General features: G+C 39.4%; 2 protein-coding genes across 10 annotated transcripts in view; one reads left to right on the forward strand and one right to left on the reverse strand.

The window, feature by feature from the left end:
- LOC107211552 (melanotransferrin-like) overlaps positions 1–20800 on the forward strand; it is a 32780-nt gene extending 11980 nt beyond the window's left edge. For 5 of the 9 annotated variants that reach the window (XM_015643669.2, XM_015643670.2, XM_015643668.2 and 2 more), the window contains one exon: positions 70–821. In XM_015643669.2, the coding sequence (XP_015499155.1) occupies positions 70–119 (50 nt within the window). In that variant the 3' untranslated portion in view covers positions 120–821. Of the gene's footprint in view, positions 1–69; positions 822–5973; positions 6706–7840; positions 7975–20066 lie in introns of those variants that run through there. The other 4 variants (XR_004499587.1, XR_004499588.1, XR_004499589.1 and 1 more) reach the window with 4 other exon arrangements.
- PRR14L (proline rich 14 like) lies at positions 1630–20385 on the reverse strand. The gene is given in 11 exon segments (XM_033518238.1): positions 1630–5264; positions 5903–5974; positions 6915–7021; positions 7315–7483; positions 8268–8336; positions 10963–11141; positions 11251–11257; positions 11325–13972; positions 13974–17542; positions 18762–18843; positions 19914–20385. Coding segments are annotated over 11 exon segments (7623 nt in total). The 5' UTR covers positions 20358–20385; the 3' UTR covers positions 1630–4987.
- Positions 20801–21062: the final 262 nt, after the last annotated feature.

Below are 21062 nucleotides of genomic sequence, written 5' to 3' on the forward strand. Positions count from 1 at the left end.
TATCTGAAAAGCTTACTACTTTTGAAGCTGATAACATCTTTAAGTGTATACTTTCTTACTGGTTTGTAGGTATCTTGGATTTCTGCAAACAGGATATCTGTGCATCCTCATCCAACTGACAGCTCATACAGAGGCTTTGCAAGGCATTTAAGATCAGCATCATTGCAGAGAACAAGGAAAATGTGCAAGTCCAACCAATCCAAAGCAATCAGCAAGGAAACAGTCATCTCTAAAAATGTATGCTGAACACCTTCCTGTCTTTTTTTTTTTCAGCAGATTTTATGTTTATGATGATATAGTACTATTCATGTCACCCCTTTCTTTTTTGGAGCACAGCAGCATGGGGAACAGCACAACCAACAGCACAGAACTAGGATCAGCATTGTGGAAAGAGCAGGGCCAGTACCATGGACTAAAATACAGACTGATATGAGTGGCACAGGTTAGTTGGTAGCATTTTGCCTTGTCTGTCTTGTAAACAGTTTCCATGCAAAAACCCCAGTCAGCTGACATTTTGGTAGTTGTGACATTGTCTTCCTATATCTGTGATTTTGGTTGCAGCTAGATAGTCCCTGCTGAATGCACATATGTATTTCTTCTTTAACCAACGATTTTTACTAGTAAATCAAAACATTTTTCCTCACAAATAAATGTATTAAGATATTTAATAGCCAGCAGAATTGGATGCTTGCAGCAGTGGATATTCCTCTTTGTCAAGACCTCCAACCATTACTTTATATTGATACTTTGAATTTAAGATTCTCTGAAATGTCAAAATATTATCTATCCATTAAACACCTCTAAAGTTTTACAAGCAGAAACTCTGCCTGAACATGACATGAAGCCTTTTGAGCAGAAATCATCTGTTCATCATCTGTATCATTATTGTCCCAGTACAGTGACAGAGCCAAATCCTGATACACTGTTGCAGCCAGTGAGCTGCAGCCGTGAAGGAGCAGGGAAAGAGCAGGATGTTTGTTTAGGCCTCTCAGGTGTTGCTGCCTTTCTTTTCTGGAGCTTTCCTGCCACCTGTGGGGCCCGTGTGACACTGCACTCTGGAGAAGGGAGTTCTGAGAACATGCTGAAGAAATGCATCTGCGCCCTAGCTTTGCCAGGAGCAGCATGCAGCTGATGAGGGATAAATTAAAAATTGGGGTTATACACAAGATTTTATGGGTTGGAAGGACAGGGGTGTTGTTTTCTGACACAGACATTACAGATGCTTGCTAGACTTTGTTGATGATTCTGTGCTCCAGCTTTGATTCACAAACATCAGTGTGCTGCATTGCACAGCCTCTGGTATGTGAACCACTGGCCAGGCTCAGCCTTGACTCTCAGCTCTGAGCAGGAACTGTGCTTTTGGTGCTTCCTGCCTCCTGCTGCTCTGCTAGCTGAAGGGATGGATGCTGCCTCAGTGCTCTGAACAGTAGCTGAGATCATGATTAAAATCTTCCAGGCTGGGATGAAGGAAAACCAGAATTGTTGCTTTGTGCCTCAGTAACAGCAGGCCCTGTTACTTCACAGTGCTGATCTCTTTAGAGATTTGACCTTTCCCCCTGCATGTAAGACATGTTGTAATGCATATTTACCCATACAAGCCTAAAGGCCTTAAAAAGCTGAAAGGTTCTCAGAAAAATTTTATTTCCATAAATTAAAAACACACACAAAAGAAACAGTAAAATTTTAGATTCACACAATATTGAACAGAAACAAAATGCCAAGAGCATGATGGAGGCTAATGGCACAAGTGTACAAATTCTCATTGAGCTTTTTGATAACTTGATAGCATCATACAGACTTTTAATCCACAGTTACCATCCATATTCTAGAAAAGCACCTGGAACATAATATACCAAAGGCCCACCTGAAATAAAAATACAATGAATGAGAACTGCTTGCAGGAAATCAAAATCGTATCCAGCAAGCACCAGAACTCAAATGTATGCAGACACAAGCCAGCCAGGCAAATGCTGTACCATACATTAAGGAGCCTTAGCTACTCCAGTCATAGCATGATGAAAACAATGATCTTCTTCTTCCTTTTTTTTTTTTTTTTTTTTGGAAGGTGATCTTTCTATCTCTTACAATCAGCAAATTTAGCAAAGAGCTGCCTGGCTCTGCATAACTTACTACTAAGAGACAGAACATGGCAAAAGCTTTGCAATCCTTCTCAAGCTGTTCTAGTCATCAGTCTGTGATGTACTTTCCACTGTGATACCAAACATCCTCACTGGAGTGTGTTCCTTAATGAAAAGGCAAATGTACATATCCTCCTGCTAGGGATATATGCAAGACCCCAAAAGCTGAATCCCCTACACTTTTTTCTTTCAATTATCTGTGACAGAAGCAGCTCAGAATGGCAAATGCCCAGCTTTTGCCCCAGTCATCACTTGCAGTGTACAAGCAGCAGCCACAAGGAACTGTCCATGAAAGGACAAGGCTGTTCCATGAGTGCTGTAAACAGGAACAGAGGTGGGAAAGGAAAAAACAAGAAAGTGCACAAGCAGGACTGACACCTGTATATGCTGGAGTGGGGGAAAAGATGCTTGGTCTCCACTAGCTTACATTGTCATACAAACACTAAACCAAAAGAGAGTAATGCTGTGTATTTGGGGTCTGGGAGAAGCTAGACAACTGCAACATCATCTTGTAACTCCTCCAATTACTGTAAACCAAAGAGAATTTGAGTGTTTTCTTTGCTCTGCTCTCTCTGCTGTAGCTTGTAGAAAAAAAAAAAAAAAAAGTTAAGAATTCTTATTTCAATCAGAAATAAGAGAGCAGGGAAGAGAAGAAAATAAAAAACCCTACCCTAAACAAAGTAAACAAAACCCAACAGAACCCAAAGGAAAAGATTCAACACATTCCATGTTTTGAAGCACATTTGAGGTCTGAACTTTTCCTGGACCTAAGTCTCTTCCCCCCACCCCAATCTTTATTTCCTTGAAAGCCCCAGTAAAATTACAGCTTAATTGTGTCACAGCACTGGAAGCCTCCCATATTAATAGGAGAATGAATGCTCTGTAACAATCCTATTCTATAGCATAAATCCATAAAAATATATCTCTCACTCTTGCTACTGCTTCCAACTAATAAGCCAGCATAGGGAAACTTTCAAACATTTTTTTAGGAGGCAGCTGACCTTTGTTTTTTAGGGATTTCTTTTTACAAAAATAAAGAGGATCAATTAGAATGTTCTACAACAGCCCAATAGGTTAACCAGAAAAATACTATGTCAATATTATGTTCAAAGTTTGCTTTGTTATTTTACCCTCAAACTCTAAACACTACTACTCTAAGTGTGCACTCCTCTCTTTTCTTCAGTCTTCCTGATTATACATAATTAGCCTTCAAAACAAGAATATAAACTTTTTTAAATCCCAGCACATAAGCTGGGAGCAAAACAAACCCAGATTAGATTTCTTTCAAGCCTCAGGCACACACAGTGTAATAATCCTCTTCCATTTCTCTACTCTCAAAAGCTCTGAAATTCAACAGATTGCTTGTTAATATTTAGTTTTCTGTTTGGTCAGTAACAGAAGTGGTAGAGCAACAGAAGATAATGATGGTATTTGCAGTCCTGAATTCATTGGGACTTTATAAAAAATACCCACCCACTAGATATTCACTCTATTTGAAGGTAAATAGAAACTCTATTATATGGGTAGATAAATAAGAAAGTGCAAGTTCAAGTGACAAGTGAAAGAAAGAACAGACTAATTAAATTTGAGCATCCCAGCAACGACAGCTTTGCCTGAATAACTTCTCTAGGCACTAAAGGACAGAAATTACCTGAACTGCAGCTGGCATTGGATTTATGCTTCAAGTTAAATTTAACAGAAGTTATGCCAGAAGGGAGCTCTCTTCCTTCAAAGGTAGAGCTGAGAAATTGCCCAGTGCTGCATCAGATAATTACATACGGCTTTACACAATGGAAACAATGTCCACATAGTCAGAGGCTCTTTGTACAACACTGGCTATTATGTACAACAGTGCTGTACAGAGAATATCTAATTATGACCTACAGGAATTGTAAATCTAAAATGGTAAAAAACCCCTTCTTGTTGACACTAAAATCAAGTTAGTATGAATGGAATTAAAATAACTTTAAAAGAAGTATCAAAGATTTTGCTGGTGTTCCCCGCATGCAGCAGCTCAACTTAGTAAAATCTCTGCCTATGTATCCTGCACCTTAACATCCTCATGGACCAGTTACCTTTTCCTCTGGAGTAGAGGTTGGCATCAGCCAATTAAGTTAAAAAATCTGCTATTTGGGAAAAAATAGTACTGGGCACCATTTTTCCTTTAAAAATTACCCTTTTTTGAGTTGAATCATGTTAAACAAAAAGAAAACTTTATACAAAGTGCAAGTTATTTAAAGTCTAATTATGTGAGGCTTCTGCTGCCTGGAGCCAGGAAGGGCAAAGAAACTTAGAAGGAACCTTCTAAGTTAACAGAAGGAAGAAACAATTGAACCCAAACCTAGACAGCTACTTTTAATTATCAAAAGGTTAGTGGTATATCAAGAATGTGTTTGCTAGAATTTTTCTTTAGCAAACATCATATCTCTTTTGTCAGCTTGTTAAAAATAGCCATTACAGTAACAAAAGCAGACTCAAATGTGCAAATGATCTGGAGTACAGAGTTTAAGCATCACTGAAGGTGCACTACTTCCTCCTTGACACTCCTACTCTACCCCCAAAAGATATTTTAAACATAATTAATTAAATATAACCAGTAATTTCCAGAGGTTGAGAAAGGAAGTATAAATTTCATGTGGCTGTGTTACACTCAAACAGGGACTTAAAAGAATCCCTCCAACAGCATTTTAAAAAAAAAAAATAGCACCTTAAAGAGGGTCACAGCCAAAAACTGATTATCAGATGTTAGAACAGAGTGGCAGAGTAAGGTATGAGGAAGTCAGCAGATTTCTCCCAAGAAGAAAATACTAAAGAAGCTGACTTGGACCATTTCCAGCTAAGTGGCTCCCTCAGATGCTGGAGGCTTGCTCCTGCTCAACCTCCTCTGCAAAAAAGGCTTCAAGGTCCATTAGCTTCTGACTCAGAAGAACATCTAACTCTGCACTCTGCAGTGCAGCTCTTTTTGCTCGGGTGAAACTACCCACTGCTTTGATTTTGCCTCGTATCTTCCTTTTCCGGGGAAGGGTAAAGTCCTGAAACTCTAGAATCCGCTTTCTCTTCTGCTGGCTGACAGAGATCAAGTGTCCATTTTTCTCCTTGGGCTCCTCAAAGATTGTTTCCAAGCTCCTGGTAAAAGCAAAAACAGAACTCATGAATACTGCAGCAGCAGCCACCTTACACTGACAGGGAGACTGGGGAATTTCATAATCCAGGTAAACACAATTCTAACTTGCACATTTTTACAGCCCCTCCACACCTCTTGTAATGTTATCTACAGCTTACACCTCCTACAATGCACATTACTGCCAGCTGAGTTGTTATTGCTGCACAGACATTTGGGTACAATCAATTTGTATTTCAGTTCAAAAGCACAATTACAGAATCTTATTTTTACAAAATAAATAGGTTTGAACATTTGATGACAGGCAGTTATTTTTAGTATTTTAAAGAACATATAATTCCCTTTGAATTTTGAAAAATAAGTACTGTACTTTGATGGAGACTGGAATGAATGGATGGATGAAAAAATATACAAATCCATACTTAACCAGCTGCAAATTCTTAGTTCATATTCTATTTCACTTTTTCCCATCCAAACAATAAAAGGTACTACTTTCAAATTAACTTTCTCTAGCAGTTTAAACTAGACCAATTTTAAGAATATAATCTCCCTCTTAGCTTTCATACACCTTTCATCTCATCTCTCATAATCCCTAATTAATTTACATTTATTTTAAGTTTTCTTATCAGGAAGCAGAACCAACCTGGCAGGAGGAGGAGACTTGTAGTTCTTGTTTGTGTAAATTTCTTCTAAACTAAATTCTTTCTTCTTAAGCCTGAAAAAGTAATGACAAATCAATCAAGAAGGAAGAATAGCAAAACAACCTCTCTTCACATCAAGCAGATTTACAAGAAACAAGTACTGTTTGAATTCTGTGCCTAAATGCTAACTAATTACCAAATGCTAACTAATTTAACTGACTGGGGACAAGGAGGAATGAAAAATGAGCTCATTATGGAAATAATTTCATACAGTGTTTTTATAAGGTCAGTGTCATGACTTGCCCTTTCTGCAGAGGTCAATATTCCTTCCAGCATTCTGTGATGCTTTGAAATAATGATGCTCAAAAGAAGGGGAAATCCCCTTCACTTTTTTGTGAAAGCTGAGAAACAGTCTTACAGTTTAACAGATTAATACTTCATCTCTCAACACTGATTTTAGTTATTGACAATTACCAAGCTGATCTCTGAAGAAATGCATTCCTTTGTCAAAGGTGGTACCTGTATTTAGGACAGAAGTCATACTAGATGATGTATGACTGATCTGACCAGTATGATTAGCTGTCACAATAGATGACTGACTGTAAAACTTTATCAACATCTGGCCCCGTGATTCCCCACACTTTCACTGAACTAATGCTTCCCTAAGATCATACCCCAAACAAAGAAGGAACTGTGAAAAACTCCCAACACAATCTGCATCAACAGAACTTCCTAACAGATCACTTCTGCAGGTTGATTTTCACTTTATAATTATCAATAAAAACTTCTTTCTTCTTTAGAAAAACGATTGCCTTGCAGCTTGCTTTTTCACATTTTGCCTAAACTCCAGTCAGTAGTTTTGATCCAGCTGATAGAGCTGTGTCAGTCATTTCTTGTAAAGGAAGTAATCATCAGATGTGGCTCACCTGGGGCTGTATAAAATAGTGGTGGTAAGAGAAGCATTGAAATGATGACATTCACATGCTTTAAGTCCATTTCAGATGTACTGCTCACCTTTTTGGTTTGGGTAGTCCCATTGGAGTAAGGTTAGGGTCTGGCTTAGGAACAGTTTTCCTGATTCGGATCTGTGAGACTTTCTTTGGCCTCTTTTCTGGCTCAGTCTTAAGAAAGAAAGAAAGCAAGAAAGAAAAGAAGAGTTAAAAATCAAGGAAATTAAAACCACACTAGTCAACAGAATTCCCTTTTATTCTGAATATACATTATGTATAAAATAAACATTCCTCTCTGGTTTGCCACTTTCTGTTTGAATCAAAGCAAGCAGCAGCACAGAGCAGGACCTGCAGCTTGTTTTCTCTCCTCATCTTTAACAGTTACTTGATAATATTCAGCAGCAGCAGCCTCAGCTTCTGGAGAACCAAGAGTCTCAGAGATCTAAAATATAAAATGAACTCACTTTTTTCAGTTCTGTGTCATCTTGGGATCTCAGACAGGCTGGAACAGAAGCATCTGCTTCATCAAGGGCAGGGATCTGGAGCTCAGATGCTGAAAGCCTGGGGGGAGATGGCAGTGACTCTGGAAGTGCATGAGGCTTTGGTAATGGAAGAGGGAATGAAGTTTCCAGACTGTAACAGAGGAAGAAAGGAATACATGTAGATTGATACCCAACTGATAATGCAACAGCATTCCATGCTCTCATTCCAATTACAATATGGGCACAAAAAGCCAACACAGTTCACAGAAATTGCTCAAGTAAGTGGACTCTGGTACACACATACAGCCCAAACCTGCTGCAGCCTACATTGGTACTGACACAAATTAAATTGCCAGAGTATTTGAACATTTAATTTCAAATCCACTCTTTTCATACAGCTAAACAGTATACAGCTCTATTTATCAACTACTGACAGAAAGGGATCAATCCTCCTTTTCTGACAGGAAATTTCTTTGACACAACTATTAATCATACTTTTTGTTTACAGATAAACCTAAAATACAGCTTTGATACCTGCCATCCCTACACTTAGAGGGAATAGAAAGAAGTTTCAGCACCTATCATCCAGCTGCTCAGGCAGAAAAGAATTAAACCCAAGTAAGGAATCAAACTGCTAGCCAAGTAAGGAATCAAACTTTTATAGTTTCTAATAGTCTTTCCATAAGAAGTGGCACAACATGGTTGAAAGTAACAGAACTGTTCTGTGCAATGATCTATGTGGTGTTTGCATAACTGCCCCTCCACTCTTCTCCATTACATCACCCTGTCAGCTTACCTCACCCACTTCTTAATCAGAAAGCTGTTCTGGGAGTGAGCTGCCAAAAGCTGAAAGCCAAAATAACATAAACAATGGCTTTCTGAGGGAAGTTATGATCCCACTATTCAGAATAAATACCAGCATCCCAAAGACTCACCAAATCACATGGCCTGTGGTCTGCAGTGCTCCCATACTCTGTACAGGTAAGTGTGGTAACATGGCACAGCTGGGTCAAAAGAGCAATGAAAAAACAAAACAAAACAAGACAGACAGAAATTAGATCTACACTATAAAAAGACGGGGAAAAATTATTAGTATAAACTGGACTATAAGACAAGATGCTCATATCAGGAATGAGAATGAATGACTAAAATGATACAAAACAAAGCTACATCTGCTGTTTAGGCCACTAGATTTCATTGTTAGGGAAACTGTCCTACTTTCATTTAAAAATGGTAGTAATGAGAAAAGGAAATAAAGGCACAGAATGAGAGTGATAGTAATATTGGAAGTCATAATTATTTCAACATAATTACTGAAGTCTGAAAATTGTAATTCTTTCTATAAAAGTCTATATTCGTTATTCAAGATCCCAAGTTTTTACCATTAGAGTAACCAAAAACCTTGAAGGACTTGGTTACTTAAGAAAATAGTGCATAACAGCAACAGTAACAGGTGAAAGGAAATACTTCCATTACATTATCTCCCTGTTGTCTCCAGCTGCCACAGCCTGCAATATCCTTACTTCATTGGAATAACCAAAGGCCTTTCCATAAGGGTTGGTAATTACCAGAATTCTATGGCATAAAAGTCAGCAAAGAAGCTCTAAGTCCATTGATATTAAGCTTTACTTTTGTGTCCATACTGTTAATAGCAGGAAATCAATCCCTTGGGACAGCTTTTATTACATTCAACAGCAAATCCTGTATTTGCTGTTCTTTCAAACCAACAGTGAAATGCACTTCACTGTTCTAAAGCAAAGATGTTACAGCCAGACTGGAATTCTACAAAGGAAATAAAAACCAGCCATGCTGGAAGCACAGGGAAGTCTAGCTATACAAAAAAAGGTCAGAAAGACCCACTTACTGTGTTTATCACTTATGTCAGAACTGTAATATTTTGTTTCAACATTCCACTCACTATTCCAGTGTTACTGGAACCTTTATCAATAATGCAGCAGAGCCCTCTCTGTTAGAAACAGAGCTTACTGTTTTATGCAATAAAAATAAAAAAATTACGAGGACAGAAGGAAATCACCTTAGAAATTTTTAATTCAAATAAGCCTTAATTAGAAAAAAACTTCACTGAAAGAATGCTTTTATTATTGACAGTAGAAGGGACAATAGAAGTTAAGTAGGGCAACTACTTTAGTTCCTTGTTCTCCTGATTATTAAGAATACTAATTGTGAGTGAAGTATTTTAAAGAGAACAAATCTTTTCCAGATGAAAATGGCCTGCAGGGAACCTTTTGATTTTTCTGATTTTTAATTATCTTAAAATCGGAAAAGATTTCTGTCATAGTGGGAGCTGAAAATGCTTTTATACTGGACCAAACATATCTCTTATATTTACATACAAATGGGACAGATTTAGGTCTGTCTCGTATACATAGTTGTATTTTAGAGAAAAAAAAAACAAACTGAGTTTTAGGGTATTTTAACCCTGGATTATTTTTCACTTGAAGTGAAAAGGTTTGATTTGAATACACTACCTCTGGGAAAAAGATCACTCATAGCAAAGCATGCAGTTTTCCAATTGTTCTTTATATCAGGAATGAAATCCTCTTACACATCAGCTAACTGGATATGGTGTCCTGAGCTACTGAGGAGCCTGCAGACTTAAGGATGTGGGAAAACCCCCAAGTTCTGATCTCCCAGTCCAAGGAGAGCATGCCTCAGCAACACAAAACACTAAATTCACCTCATACACACAACTAAGTTTTAAAACAAGATGTTTGTTTTGTTTTTAACAATGTGTTATCTTTAAGTTTAGGGCTCAAACTGTACTTTACTGATATGATCACCTCCTGAGTGTGGAATGGAAATGGAAGCAAGTCCCATAGAATGTGCAGCAAGTTGTCTCTGACATTATTGAACTTAATTCTTTCAGTGCAGACAGCTCCAGAATGGAGCAGCGCTTTCATAAGCTCACTCACACATTTGACAGACATGAGAATTTGTCCTAACAAGTGATAAACTTTTAGGTATGTTACCCATTTATACAAAGAAAACTGCAGCATTGGTTATCTTGCAAGATTTTTGGTTATACTTGTGTCAATCTGTCACTTAGGCTGAACTCAACAGTTCTCTACAGACTGCCACACTAATCAAAACAATTAATTAAATAGACTTTGCTACAGTGCTCATGAGCTCTCTGTCCAGGAATTGCAAGGCAACAAAATCAGGGACTGAACTGAACTGCCCCATGCTACTGAGGGATAAAAGGCAAAATCTTTGCTCAGGGGCATGCAAAAATCCTGTAACAGAGCTAGAAACTTCTTTCATTCTTTTTATTAGCAAAATTATCTTAAATGCTCATAGCAAAGTAAAATTAAATATGCAAAGTAGATTTCGGTCCTCTTCCCACTCATAACTAATTGACACACAGAGAAACATTCATTACCACTGTTAACTGGAGCTACATTTGCTTGTGCCAACACCATGTATGAAAAGCCATAGCATGCATAAAGAGGTTTCAATTAGCATAGAATGGTCATGAAATACAATTATTTTTAATTGTTACTGAATGACACCCTCCCACCCTTCACAATTCTTCCTAACCTGATATAGAGCATTTTGCAGTGGGTTCCAAGGGGTATTTGTGGCTCAGACCTCTAAAAAAAACTTTCCTACCTCAGAAATCCAGTTCCTCTGCAGTCACTCTGAATAGACCTAATGAAGTAGCTCACCTTTTGCATTATATACTCTGATGCATGGTGTGTATATTTTGCAAGGGAGAAGAAAATAAAGTTAGCCATTCTGCCAAAACAGGATAGTATTAAAGAAGTGAAGGCAAATATATTTAAATTCAGCTAACAGACTGTTCTGTAAGAAAGGATCTTCCATGTTGAGCCATTCCCAGAGCAGAATGTGTAGATCTGGAACAGGAGAAACTGACGCTCCAGTGCAAGCTGCAATTACCCTCTCCCTCCCAAAAAGGAGCAAATATATACCCTGCACACATTTAATCTCAGAAATAAGTTGTTGGGTTTTACCTGTTCTCGATGCCCACACTTGGCTGCCACTTGCAGTGATTGGAATGGAGAGAAGTGATTTCAGAAGGACGGGCAGAAGGACCATGCTGACTCCATATGGACAATACCCTGCCCAGTGAGTATGGCAATGAGGAGACGAGGTCATCGGATACACACCTCGGGTACCTGTCCCCTTTCAAACCCTGTGCCAGCTGCGATATAAAAAGTCTCTGGATCGTAGGAATATGACTGGTTAAGTTTCTTCTTCTTGTCCAAATCCTGTAACATCCAGGGGAAGAAAGTGCTAACACTGTGTGAAGGCCAAGCGTGGAACAACCTCCTCTTCTTCCAGCTACAGTGTTTATTCTGGGGTCAGGATGAACAGCAACAGTCCTGGGGGTTGTTGTGGAGTGAGAGGAGTGAAGCTCATTATTTACACTGGAATCTTCCTTGAAAGCTGTTGTATCTGAACAGCTCTGAGACAGGAGAAAAGACAAAGTCCACTTTGAAGCTGGCGCTGGAGTTTTTCTGAAAACTGGGCTGTGATGTACAGAGTGCTGGGATGTAATCCCTCTGAGGTCTGTCACAGGACTGGAGTCCAATTTTATGTGAAAAGAAATTGGGAAAACGGAGGTGTCCAAGAAAGGGGTCGGAGGCGTGTGGCTTAAGTCTGAAGAAAGTATTTTGGTAGTTTGTACAGGATAAAGGGCCAAAGGCTGAAAACTGAACATCTTGGTACACCAGCTGTCAGCCCAGCGTGAGTGTACGTTCCTGTTAATGCAAGAAAAGGCTTCCAAGAGATTTTTAGCTCTACATTGGCTGTACCTGTCACCCACTGGAAGAATTTCTGAAGAATATGGCAGACGTTCTAAGTGACGGCTGCTTTTGGCAGGGGCCAGGAGCTTGTTGGCCATTGCAGACAATTTGCTCAACAATGCTGGGTCTTTGGTACATTTTCTAAATTTCAAGCTGTTCAACAAACTGCACCCCTTGGCCCTCTGCCTTGGCATATGCGCAAATCTCATGGCTGTTTCCTTTTCCACTGCTGGTGGTTTACATGGAAAGTACAAAGATTCCAGAAGTGTGTTTTCCTGTTTAGGGAATACTTCCAGGGGAATCTCAAAGAAAGGTGAACTTTTAATTTTTTTAATTTTTCTTCCTGTTTTTAGCTGATACAACATAGGAACTTTTTTGCATGCCCTTCCAGGTTGTATTTTTAATGGAAGAGGTCCTCTTAGTTTATTTGTAGTTCCTCTTTGTTTATTTGTAGTTCCAAAGGCACCAGGGATCCCATCATACCCTAAATTAAGGTTCTGGTTTTCCATCTCCAAATCCTGAGTCTTCAAAAACTGTGAACTAATAAAATCTGTGGTAATCTTTGGCGTTTTAACTTCTTGTAAAGTGCTACATAGTTTACTTTCACTGCCTCTTACAGCAAGAATCTCCTCTGAAGCGCCTCCAAACTTCGTATTTCTAGATGTCATCAACTCAGCTGAAGAGCTGTGTAAGAGTTCAGAACTGTGCAACATACTTGGTTGCAGTATGATTTTAGCTTTCTCCTGATGTTCTAACTTCTGTTCTTGTTGTGCCTTGCCCAACTGATGTACTTCCACCTTTCCATACTTCTTTTGTTTAAGTACTTGATGTTCCTCTATTTGATTAAGTCTCTCTGAACCTAAAGCCCCATTTTGCTTGCAAACTGCACGAGTTGGTGCTTTGTCCTGGCCTTCTGTTACCTCCTTTACATTATCTTTGCTCTGTGCATTTAATTTGTAAAGCACACATGCTTCACTGCAAACCACACAGTTTGGGGATGGTTGTTTGCAGCTGTCTGATAGTGTGCTCGGAGGTGGAGAAAATGTGGGTGTTGTATTATCCTGTGCTTCTGGGGCAGCCTCTGTGTCAGATACAGCTCCAGCCTGATAATCATGCACAGTTTGTGAAAGTACACTGGTATGTGCTAAGTTTGGGAGCTTTGTATCATTTTGCCTTTCTTTTGAAAGATGATTTAATTTGGATCTTCGGATTTCTTCCAAAACCTTTCCATAATTCTCAGTCCTGAGGGGGACTATTTTGCTACCAGACTCTTTAGAATCTTCCAAGGCCCGTGGACAATCTTTGGGCAACCTTCCTCTAGGGGCTACCTCTTTTTCTATCTTCTGTTCTACACAGGTATTCTTAAACTTCTCTTCACCAGAAGGACTTTTTGGTGAGCTCATGTCCATACCTTTCACAGCTGGTGTGCAAAGCCCTTCACCTTCCAGACTTCTTTTGCTGTGGGCACAAACTCTTGAGCTTTTGGCACCATTCAGAGAGCCAGCTGCTGATCCATTCCCTGAAGATGAAACCTCAACATTGCTGGATTTTTTCTTAACGGAAATTTTTACAGAAAGAATTTTTGTCATTGAACTATCTTTGCTAAATTTTTTATCTGAAGATGAAGTATCTCTTTGTGTATTCTCAGGTGACATAGACAGCTTTTCTTTCTCAGGCAGAGAGATGTGAGAGTTCAGAGCTGACATTGTTTCTGAATCCATCTGAGTCCTGTTAGAAGTTTCTTTGATATCAAACTTTTCAGAATGGAATGCACAAATACCCCTTTGATCACCAGTTTCTTTACCAGGCTCAAAAGCTAACTGTGGGCAAGATTTATTTAAGATAGGTATTCAACACAGTTGGTGTGCAAAGCCCTTCACCTTCCAGACTTCTTTTGCTGTGGGCACAAACTCTTGAGCTTTTGGCACCATTCAGAGAGCCAGCTGCTGATCCATTCCCTGAAGATGGAACCTCAACATTGCTGGATTTTTTCTTAACGGAAATTGTTACAGAAAGAATTTTTGTCATTGATGTACCTTGGCTAAAAGCTCCAGCTGCAGATGAATCATAATTATCTCTTTGTGTACTCTCAGGTGACATATGCAACTCTTCTTTCTCAGGCAGAGAGATGTGAGAGTGCAGAGCTGACACAGTTTCTGAATCTGCCTGAGTCTCAACACAAGATTCTTGGATGTCAAACTTTCCCAAATGAGATGGACAAACACTCCTTTGAGCGTCAGTTTCTTTACCAGGCTCAAAAGTTAACTGAGGACAAGAGTTATTTAAGATAGGAGTTATACTCAGACTTTCTCTGTTTTCTGTATCTGAAAGCACATTCCTATTTTCTGGCTTGTATGAAAGACTCCCATTAATTGATGAAATGGGCAGAAATTGAGCACTAGTTGTATTTTCCTGGTTCTCCACCAACCACTTCATCTTTGGCAAAGATTTCTGCGCTTTGTTTCCTGTAAACTCCAGCTCTGCTTTCTCTTTTGCACATACGATAAAATGAGCCTGCTGTGAGCAATGTTGTTTGTCATCAAAAAAGTTTTCTTCAAGAGTTCCTTTATTTTTTCTTTCGCATCTGTTCTCACATTCTTGCAGTCTGACTGTCTTCTGTTCAATTAGATCACTGATGGAGTCCATGTATCCCAAAGAATCTTCATTTTTCACACCAATTGAAGAGTCCAAACCCATTACATTCTCTTGTAGACCTCCTTCAAACCTGGTTTCTCTTGCATATCTATGGTCTAACAGAGGCAGGTCACCACCTGTTTTTAGCAGAATCTCTTCACTGTGATAAGGACCAATTTCATCTTTTTCCACAGAACCACCCATGGTTTGTAAGCCAGTGTTTGGTTGGTTGGTTAAACTTTCTGAGTGTTGCTCACTGCCCAGCACTGGGACATCAGACTCCCTCTGACATGGATGAAACTGATTTCCCATTAGACAAAGGGTCTCTTCTGTTTGGCCAGCATGTTGTGTTGGAATGTTCACGTTGTCAGGTGCTGGGTGTGGATCACAGGTTGAAGTGCTACACCCGGAGGGATCAGCTGTGAGCAATGGCATTTCTTCCTGCTCACATGTGTTGAGTTCTCTTTTCTGTGGGCCTAACAGAGAGTTGTAAAATCCAAAATTATGAGCACAGGTGTTTTTGTTCAAATATCTGACTAATAGCTGTTCACTAGTCTTATTTCTCTGATGGCTTCCAGGAGCATTTTGGGAATCCACAGCTCTTGTTTTATCAAATTCATCTCTCTGGGAAGCACATATGCCAATCTGTTCTTTTGCCTCCTCTCTGTCACTGACAATTTCACTGCCCGTTACTTTACAAAGTTCCAGTTGTTCCACAACCTCCATATTCTTATTAGAAATCTCATCTCTTGCCAAGGTAGCAGTAGACTTCTCTGCAGTATATGCTGAACAAAACATGGGTTTTCCTGAGGGAATGTCATTTATCCCATACAGAGCTATACCTCTGTTGCCCCAGTCATTTTCACAAAGACATCCACGTGCCAAAGGGGCATGTGCTTCTGGAAAGGTAATTGCCTCTTTACTGTTAAATCCTGATGAAGACTCTCCTTCCAAATTATCATTTTCTTCAATCTTACCAACTTCAACACCAAAAGAATGACTGTCCAGGAAAACTTCATCCACACGTGTACTCCCTGATAAAATACAGGAAGTACTGGCAGCTGTACACTGTTTTTTTATATTCTGATTATTACAAATCCATGTGTGACAATGTTCATTTTCTAAACCAGTGACCACTCTCTCCATATTTCCTGCAGAAGATTTTACATTCATTTGGGATATTCTGATTGCTGTATTAGGGTTATCAGAAGTCATGGAATTTACAGAAGACTTGAATTTGTCTTCATGAAGCAAAACTTCAGCAATTGGTTCCACTGTTGTTCCAGAAGCACCAACTGATTCTTTTCTAGACAGATTACCCCAAGCCTGGTCCCTGCATGAAACTTCTTTAGCAGTACAAGGAAGACACTCATTATAATGAGGTTCTCTTGATTTTTGTAAAACAGGAGGTAGAGTTACATTTAGTGTATAAAACAAATTGGGTTTGCTCCCACTGGATAAGCTGTCACTACTCTCAGCTTCTGGAGCTCCAACTAAACTACCAGCAAACTCTTCTGATGTTGTATTGCTCTCAGATTCCTTTTCAAGCAGTTGTGCCTTGGGTGAGTCTTTTCCTAGCTTGGTACCAAGGTCAAGACAGCTGTGATTACTGAGAGGAGGAATTTTATTGGCAGTACTATAAAAGCATATGTCTCTCTGTCCAGTTTCATGGGAAGCAATGTTACTTGTTTCCACCCACAAACAATTTTCTTTTATATCATTTTTGCATGGGTCACTGACAGAGAATTGCCACTGGTCCTTTTTCAACTTATCACCTTCTGAAGGGAGTATTTTAAATTTTTCTTTTGAGAACTTATGAGAAGATGGAGCAACAGAACTAAAAACTGGAGAACGACAACGCTCAGAATTGGCAGCCTCTTGAGCTTCAGGCCAGCTACACATTTCAATATTATCTCCCACAGCAATTTTTCTCCAGACTTCAGCAGCCTCTTCAGGTTCAGAGCTGTGTGATTTTCCTGTAGTAGCACTTAATTCCCTAGGATCAGATTTTGCACTAGATAATCCTTTGTTCCTTACCACTGAGATCTGTTCTACTGGTACAGATGTGGAGGTTTGGTTTTCCAAAAACCCAGTTCCATGATCATAAAGAGTATGATGTTTGATGTTTTGGGGAAGGTACTTCTGGGGGGTTTCACTGGTAATTCCATGAACTGCAGAACGGCTTTCTAGAGACGTATTTCCAAAGTCCAGATAAGAGATGCTTTTCAGAACCGGGCATAAAACTTCAGAACTTTGTGTGGAGAGTGTTCTACAGCTTTCTGCTGAGAACAATTCACGAGGTTCATTTTGTTCAGGTACAGTACCCTTAAAGAAGTCATAAGCATAATTTTCTTCATCCTGCTGACAAGTCTGGCAACTAACAAACGACGAACTGAATTCATTAAGATGATTTTGTCTGGGTAACTTTTCTTCTCTAATCTCCAAAACAGATACACCATTCCCCCCTGCTCTCAATGGCATGGCAGCATGGGCTTTTGACCCACTATAGTCACTTGTTTCTTGTGGATAATCTGTAGCTGCTCCAATGTCCATGACTTTTAAAGGCTCTAAAAAACCTAAGATGTTGGTTTCTGAAACCCCAGCTCTGGCCATGACTGTGTCTACGTCTGGGCATTGATTGCTTTCAGGTGGAAGACCTTTACTCACTCTGTCATTCCTGCATCCTGCTTTACTAAATATTCTAGTCCCATCAGCCTTCATACCTTGTACTTCTTCAGTGAGCTTTGGCAGAGTTTCAGCTGTCACCTGAACATTTGCTTGGTTTTCTTCTGCATAAGAAAAAAATAAAGCAAATCAGAGCCATAAGCTAAATTTAGAATGCATTCATCTTATTAAGTACCTTTTCTTATTGTATACAACACTCTGTGCAGTGTTGGTTACCAAAAGGTTCTTAGAAGTGAGAATTTATGCTAACAATTTTACTACAAGTCTTTAGAGGAAAAAACAAACTACTCCACAAAGCTAAGGAAACAAAACCAATCCTTTTCCATAAAGACATTCCCATGAGCAACAAGCATTCCAAGTCCTGTAAATTTCAGATTCCTCTGATATCAAGCTAGGTGAATGCAGGTCCTGTAATTTAACACATAGGAAACCAGGGCCAGCATTAAAATAATGCTTATTTGTAATATCAAAATTCAGCAAAGGCTGGGACTTGATCTGCTCCAGTCTAGAAATATGGCTGTGCATTGTATGGACATTTCCATTTCTTCTTCCTTGAAGACAAGTCTGTCAGTAACTCATCCAGTGGAAAACAGGACATATCTCACCTGCCCAAGGAATTTGGATTATTCTTAAAATTTTTCTGTAAAATCACAAAGAAGGTGCTACTTAAAAAAATTACAGCTCCTGTAGAATATCTTCATTCTCAAAACATTACAGGGAATTATTATTATTTATTCAGACTTCTGCAGATCTTTTCCCTATTTTCTAGTAAGCACCAAGACTATATGGCATTTGTCAGCTAAATACAAGTTTAGGTAAAGATAGTAGGAAGGGAAAAAGAAATAATTACTAGATGCAGTGACCAAAGTACTTGGAGCTAGAAGATTATGGAGGATCATAATGAAATTAATAATTACTTTAGCTATCCTCCTTCTTCAGATTTTGCACTTTTATTTTTTAGAACACTCAAAAGTGAATGAGTAATACTTTTCTATATATATATATATATATGTGCTATTACTGGTCTCAAACACTCCATCTTTAAAAGGAAATAAAAACATCTGCTATTAACAACCTCTTTTGCTTTGGAAACAAATAACTAAAACACATCTTCTAGAGAAAAGGTCTTCAGGCAAGAACATCCCCTTCCAGGAGAAAGAAAAGCATTAAGTTTTGATATTGTTATAGTTACACATGGTAATACTTTCTACCATAAAACAAAATAAATGAGCCATCCCACCATCACTCATCCATTTCAAATCAACAATAAATAACTGTGAGAGAAGCAGGGGATGGATAGGGATGTACAGCTACAATAACTACCTGTGTTCCTCACAGATCCTGCAGTTTCAGCGCAGCAGGTTCTCAAGGACTTTGTTCCTTGCTCGTTTAAGTGAGGGTCCTCCTGAAACAGGACAGAAATAGAAGAGGAAAATGTTAGATTTTCTGAAGTGTGTCATGTCTCAGGGACTGTATGTGTTCAGCTGGGTTAGCTCAAAACAAGAAATTCACTCAGAAACCTCCAGACATATCAGCCTTGGCCAGAGGCAGCCTTGCACTGCAAGGGCTTCACACAAGCACCAAGGATGTATCCCCAAAACACCTGCATTTAGCAGCAATGAAGATTTGTGATGTAGCAGCTAAAATGCAAGAGCACATCTTAAAATGCAAGTTGTTGACAATTGGAATGGGAAGAATAATCCAGTATCAAAGTCTAGTTCACACCCCCAAACCACTACCACTAGACTTCTGGGAAGATGTGTGCATTTTCTCTCTCTATTAGAATTTGCCTTCTACTATTCCTTGGGCTCAAAACCATAAAGCCAGGAACAGATTACCTAAGTCTGCCAGCAAAATCACCAAACCATGATCCCACAACCAAACTACCTGCTTTTAGAAATATGTGAAAATTCATACTGGAAAACTGAATTACTATAAAGAATTTAATAATTTTAATTTCACAAAAGTGATAAAACAATTTTAAAAAATCAGATAAATCAAACAGATATCAAAATTTGGAATTGAACACATGAATTATTTTAACATTATGCAAATAATTAAGGCAAAACACTCAGCTGTGCACCTCATTACATATCTGCCTTACACCATTCCAACAGTATTTATGCAAGTGAAAACATGGACATTTTAAAATACTGTTGGTCTACTGAACTCCAGTCTAATTTTGCACTGGATCCACAATAATCCAGATACTGACCCACACACACACCCTGGATGTGTCCAAGGCCAGGCTGGACAGGGCTCTGAGCAACCTGGTCTAGTGGAAGGTGTCCCTGCCCATGGCAGGGGGTTGGAACAAGATGACCTTCAAGGTCCTTTTCCCACCCAAACCATTTTATCATTCTATACTAGAAGACACAAAAAATAACCAGGAAGCCCATTGCCAAACCCACTACCTACTGACTCTAACCCTAAATTCAAACTATCAAGCAGAGATTAATTTCTGCATTCACTTACTTGTTCTGACCAACCTTCCCCCGGAGTTAAAGGACAACATTCAGCATGATGGTCCTCAGCACCTTGTGCCTCTACATCTTCTTTCTGGTATCCATCACTAGAACAGTCTAGTTTCCTAAAGTGTCCTCTTCTGCTTTTTTCATCCTCTGCAAGGTCTCCAGCCTGTAATAATTCTTCAGGAAAGGATTCTGCTGGCCCATGAGAAATCACCTGGAGCATATCACCCAAATCCTCTGTCTTCTGGCAGAAGTTTCCCGTGGCAGAAGTCCATGGCCCATCCCTGTGTGCCAGCACGGGTACCAGCCCATCAGACTGTGCATCTAATCCAAGGCTGGGCCCCGGCACGGCCATGAGCTCTGTGCTCTCCGGCAGTCCAGTGTACAACTCCTCTATTACAGCAGACACAGAAGAATCAAGGAGAGACTCCACTCCAGATGAGAGCATCAGGGCTGTTGAAGATCAGTTGCCCTGAGTTTTTCAGTTTATCCTAAAAATAAAAGCAGCGTTAAATCAATGTACATTGGATTACCCATAGAAAACTCTGAGCTGGAAAGGACCTTCAAGGATCAATTAAGTTCAAATCCTGGACTAGATTAAAAGGAAAAGCTTAATTCCTCAAGATTCAAGTATGTGTGTTTAAGAAATATAATTCCAAATATGTCTTTAAGAAAGGTGCTGATTAACGTTTGAGTATCTAAAGAAATGCTTCAGGAACAAAAGAAGAAAGTAAAAAGAAATAGATATTCCCAAGTCTCATTTTCACATTCAAACATCTCCCTGCAGATTTAACCACATCTTCTGAAAAACCTGACAAGAGGTTTTAAAGCAAATCACCGGGGCTTGTATCAGACATCCTCCTCCTTTAATAAAACTAAAGCATCGTTTGATTTCCTGGGATGTTAGTGCGTTTCTAGCCTTTGGAAAAAAGCTCCAACTTTTCTTCACATTCTCTGCCTCAATCGAACACTTTCTAAGCCATCAGCCTGTGCCTGTGAGCTCTCTCAAGTGAGGACCTGACACGCAGGACAGAGGATGCCGTGTGCCAGGACACAGCCCCGCTCCCGGACCCGACCGCGGAGCTGCTCGGTGACACGGGCCAGAGCTGACACCGCTCCTGCCGGCACCGGGAAAACGCCGCCGGCAAATCGC

The sequence above is a fragment of the Parus major genome, chromosome 15 (assembly GCF_001522545.3).
Source record: "Parus major isolate Abel chromosome 15, Parus_major1.1, whole genome shotgun sequence".
Taxonomy (NCBI): Eukaryota; Metazoa; Chordata; class Aves; order Passeriformes; family Paridae; genus Parus; species Parus major.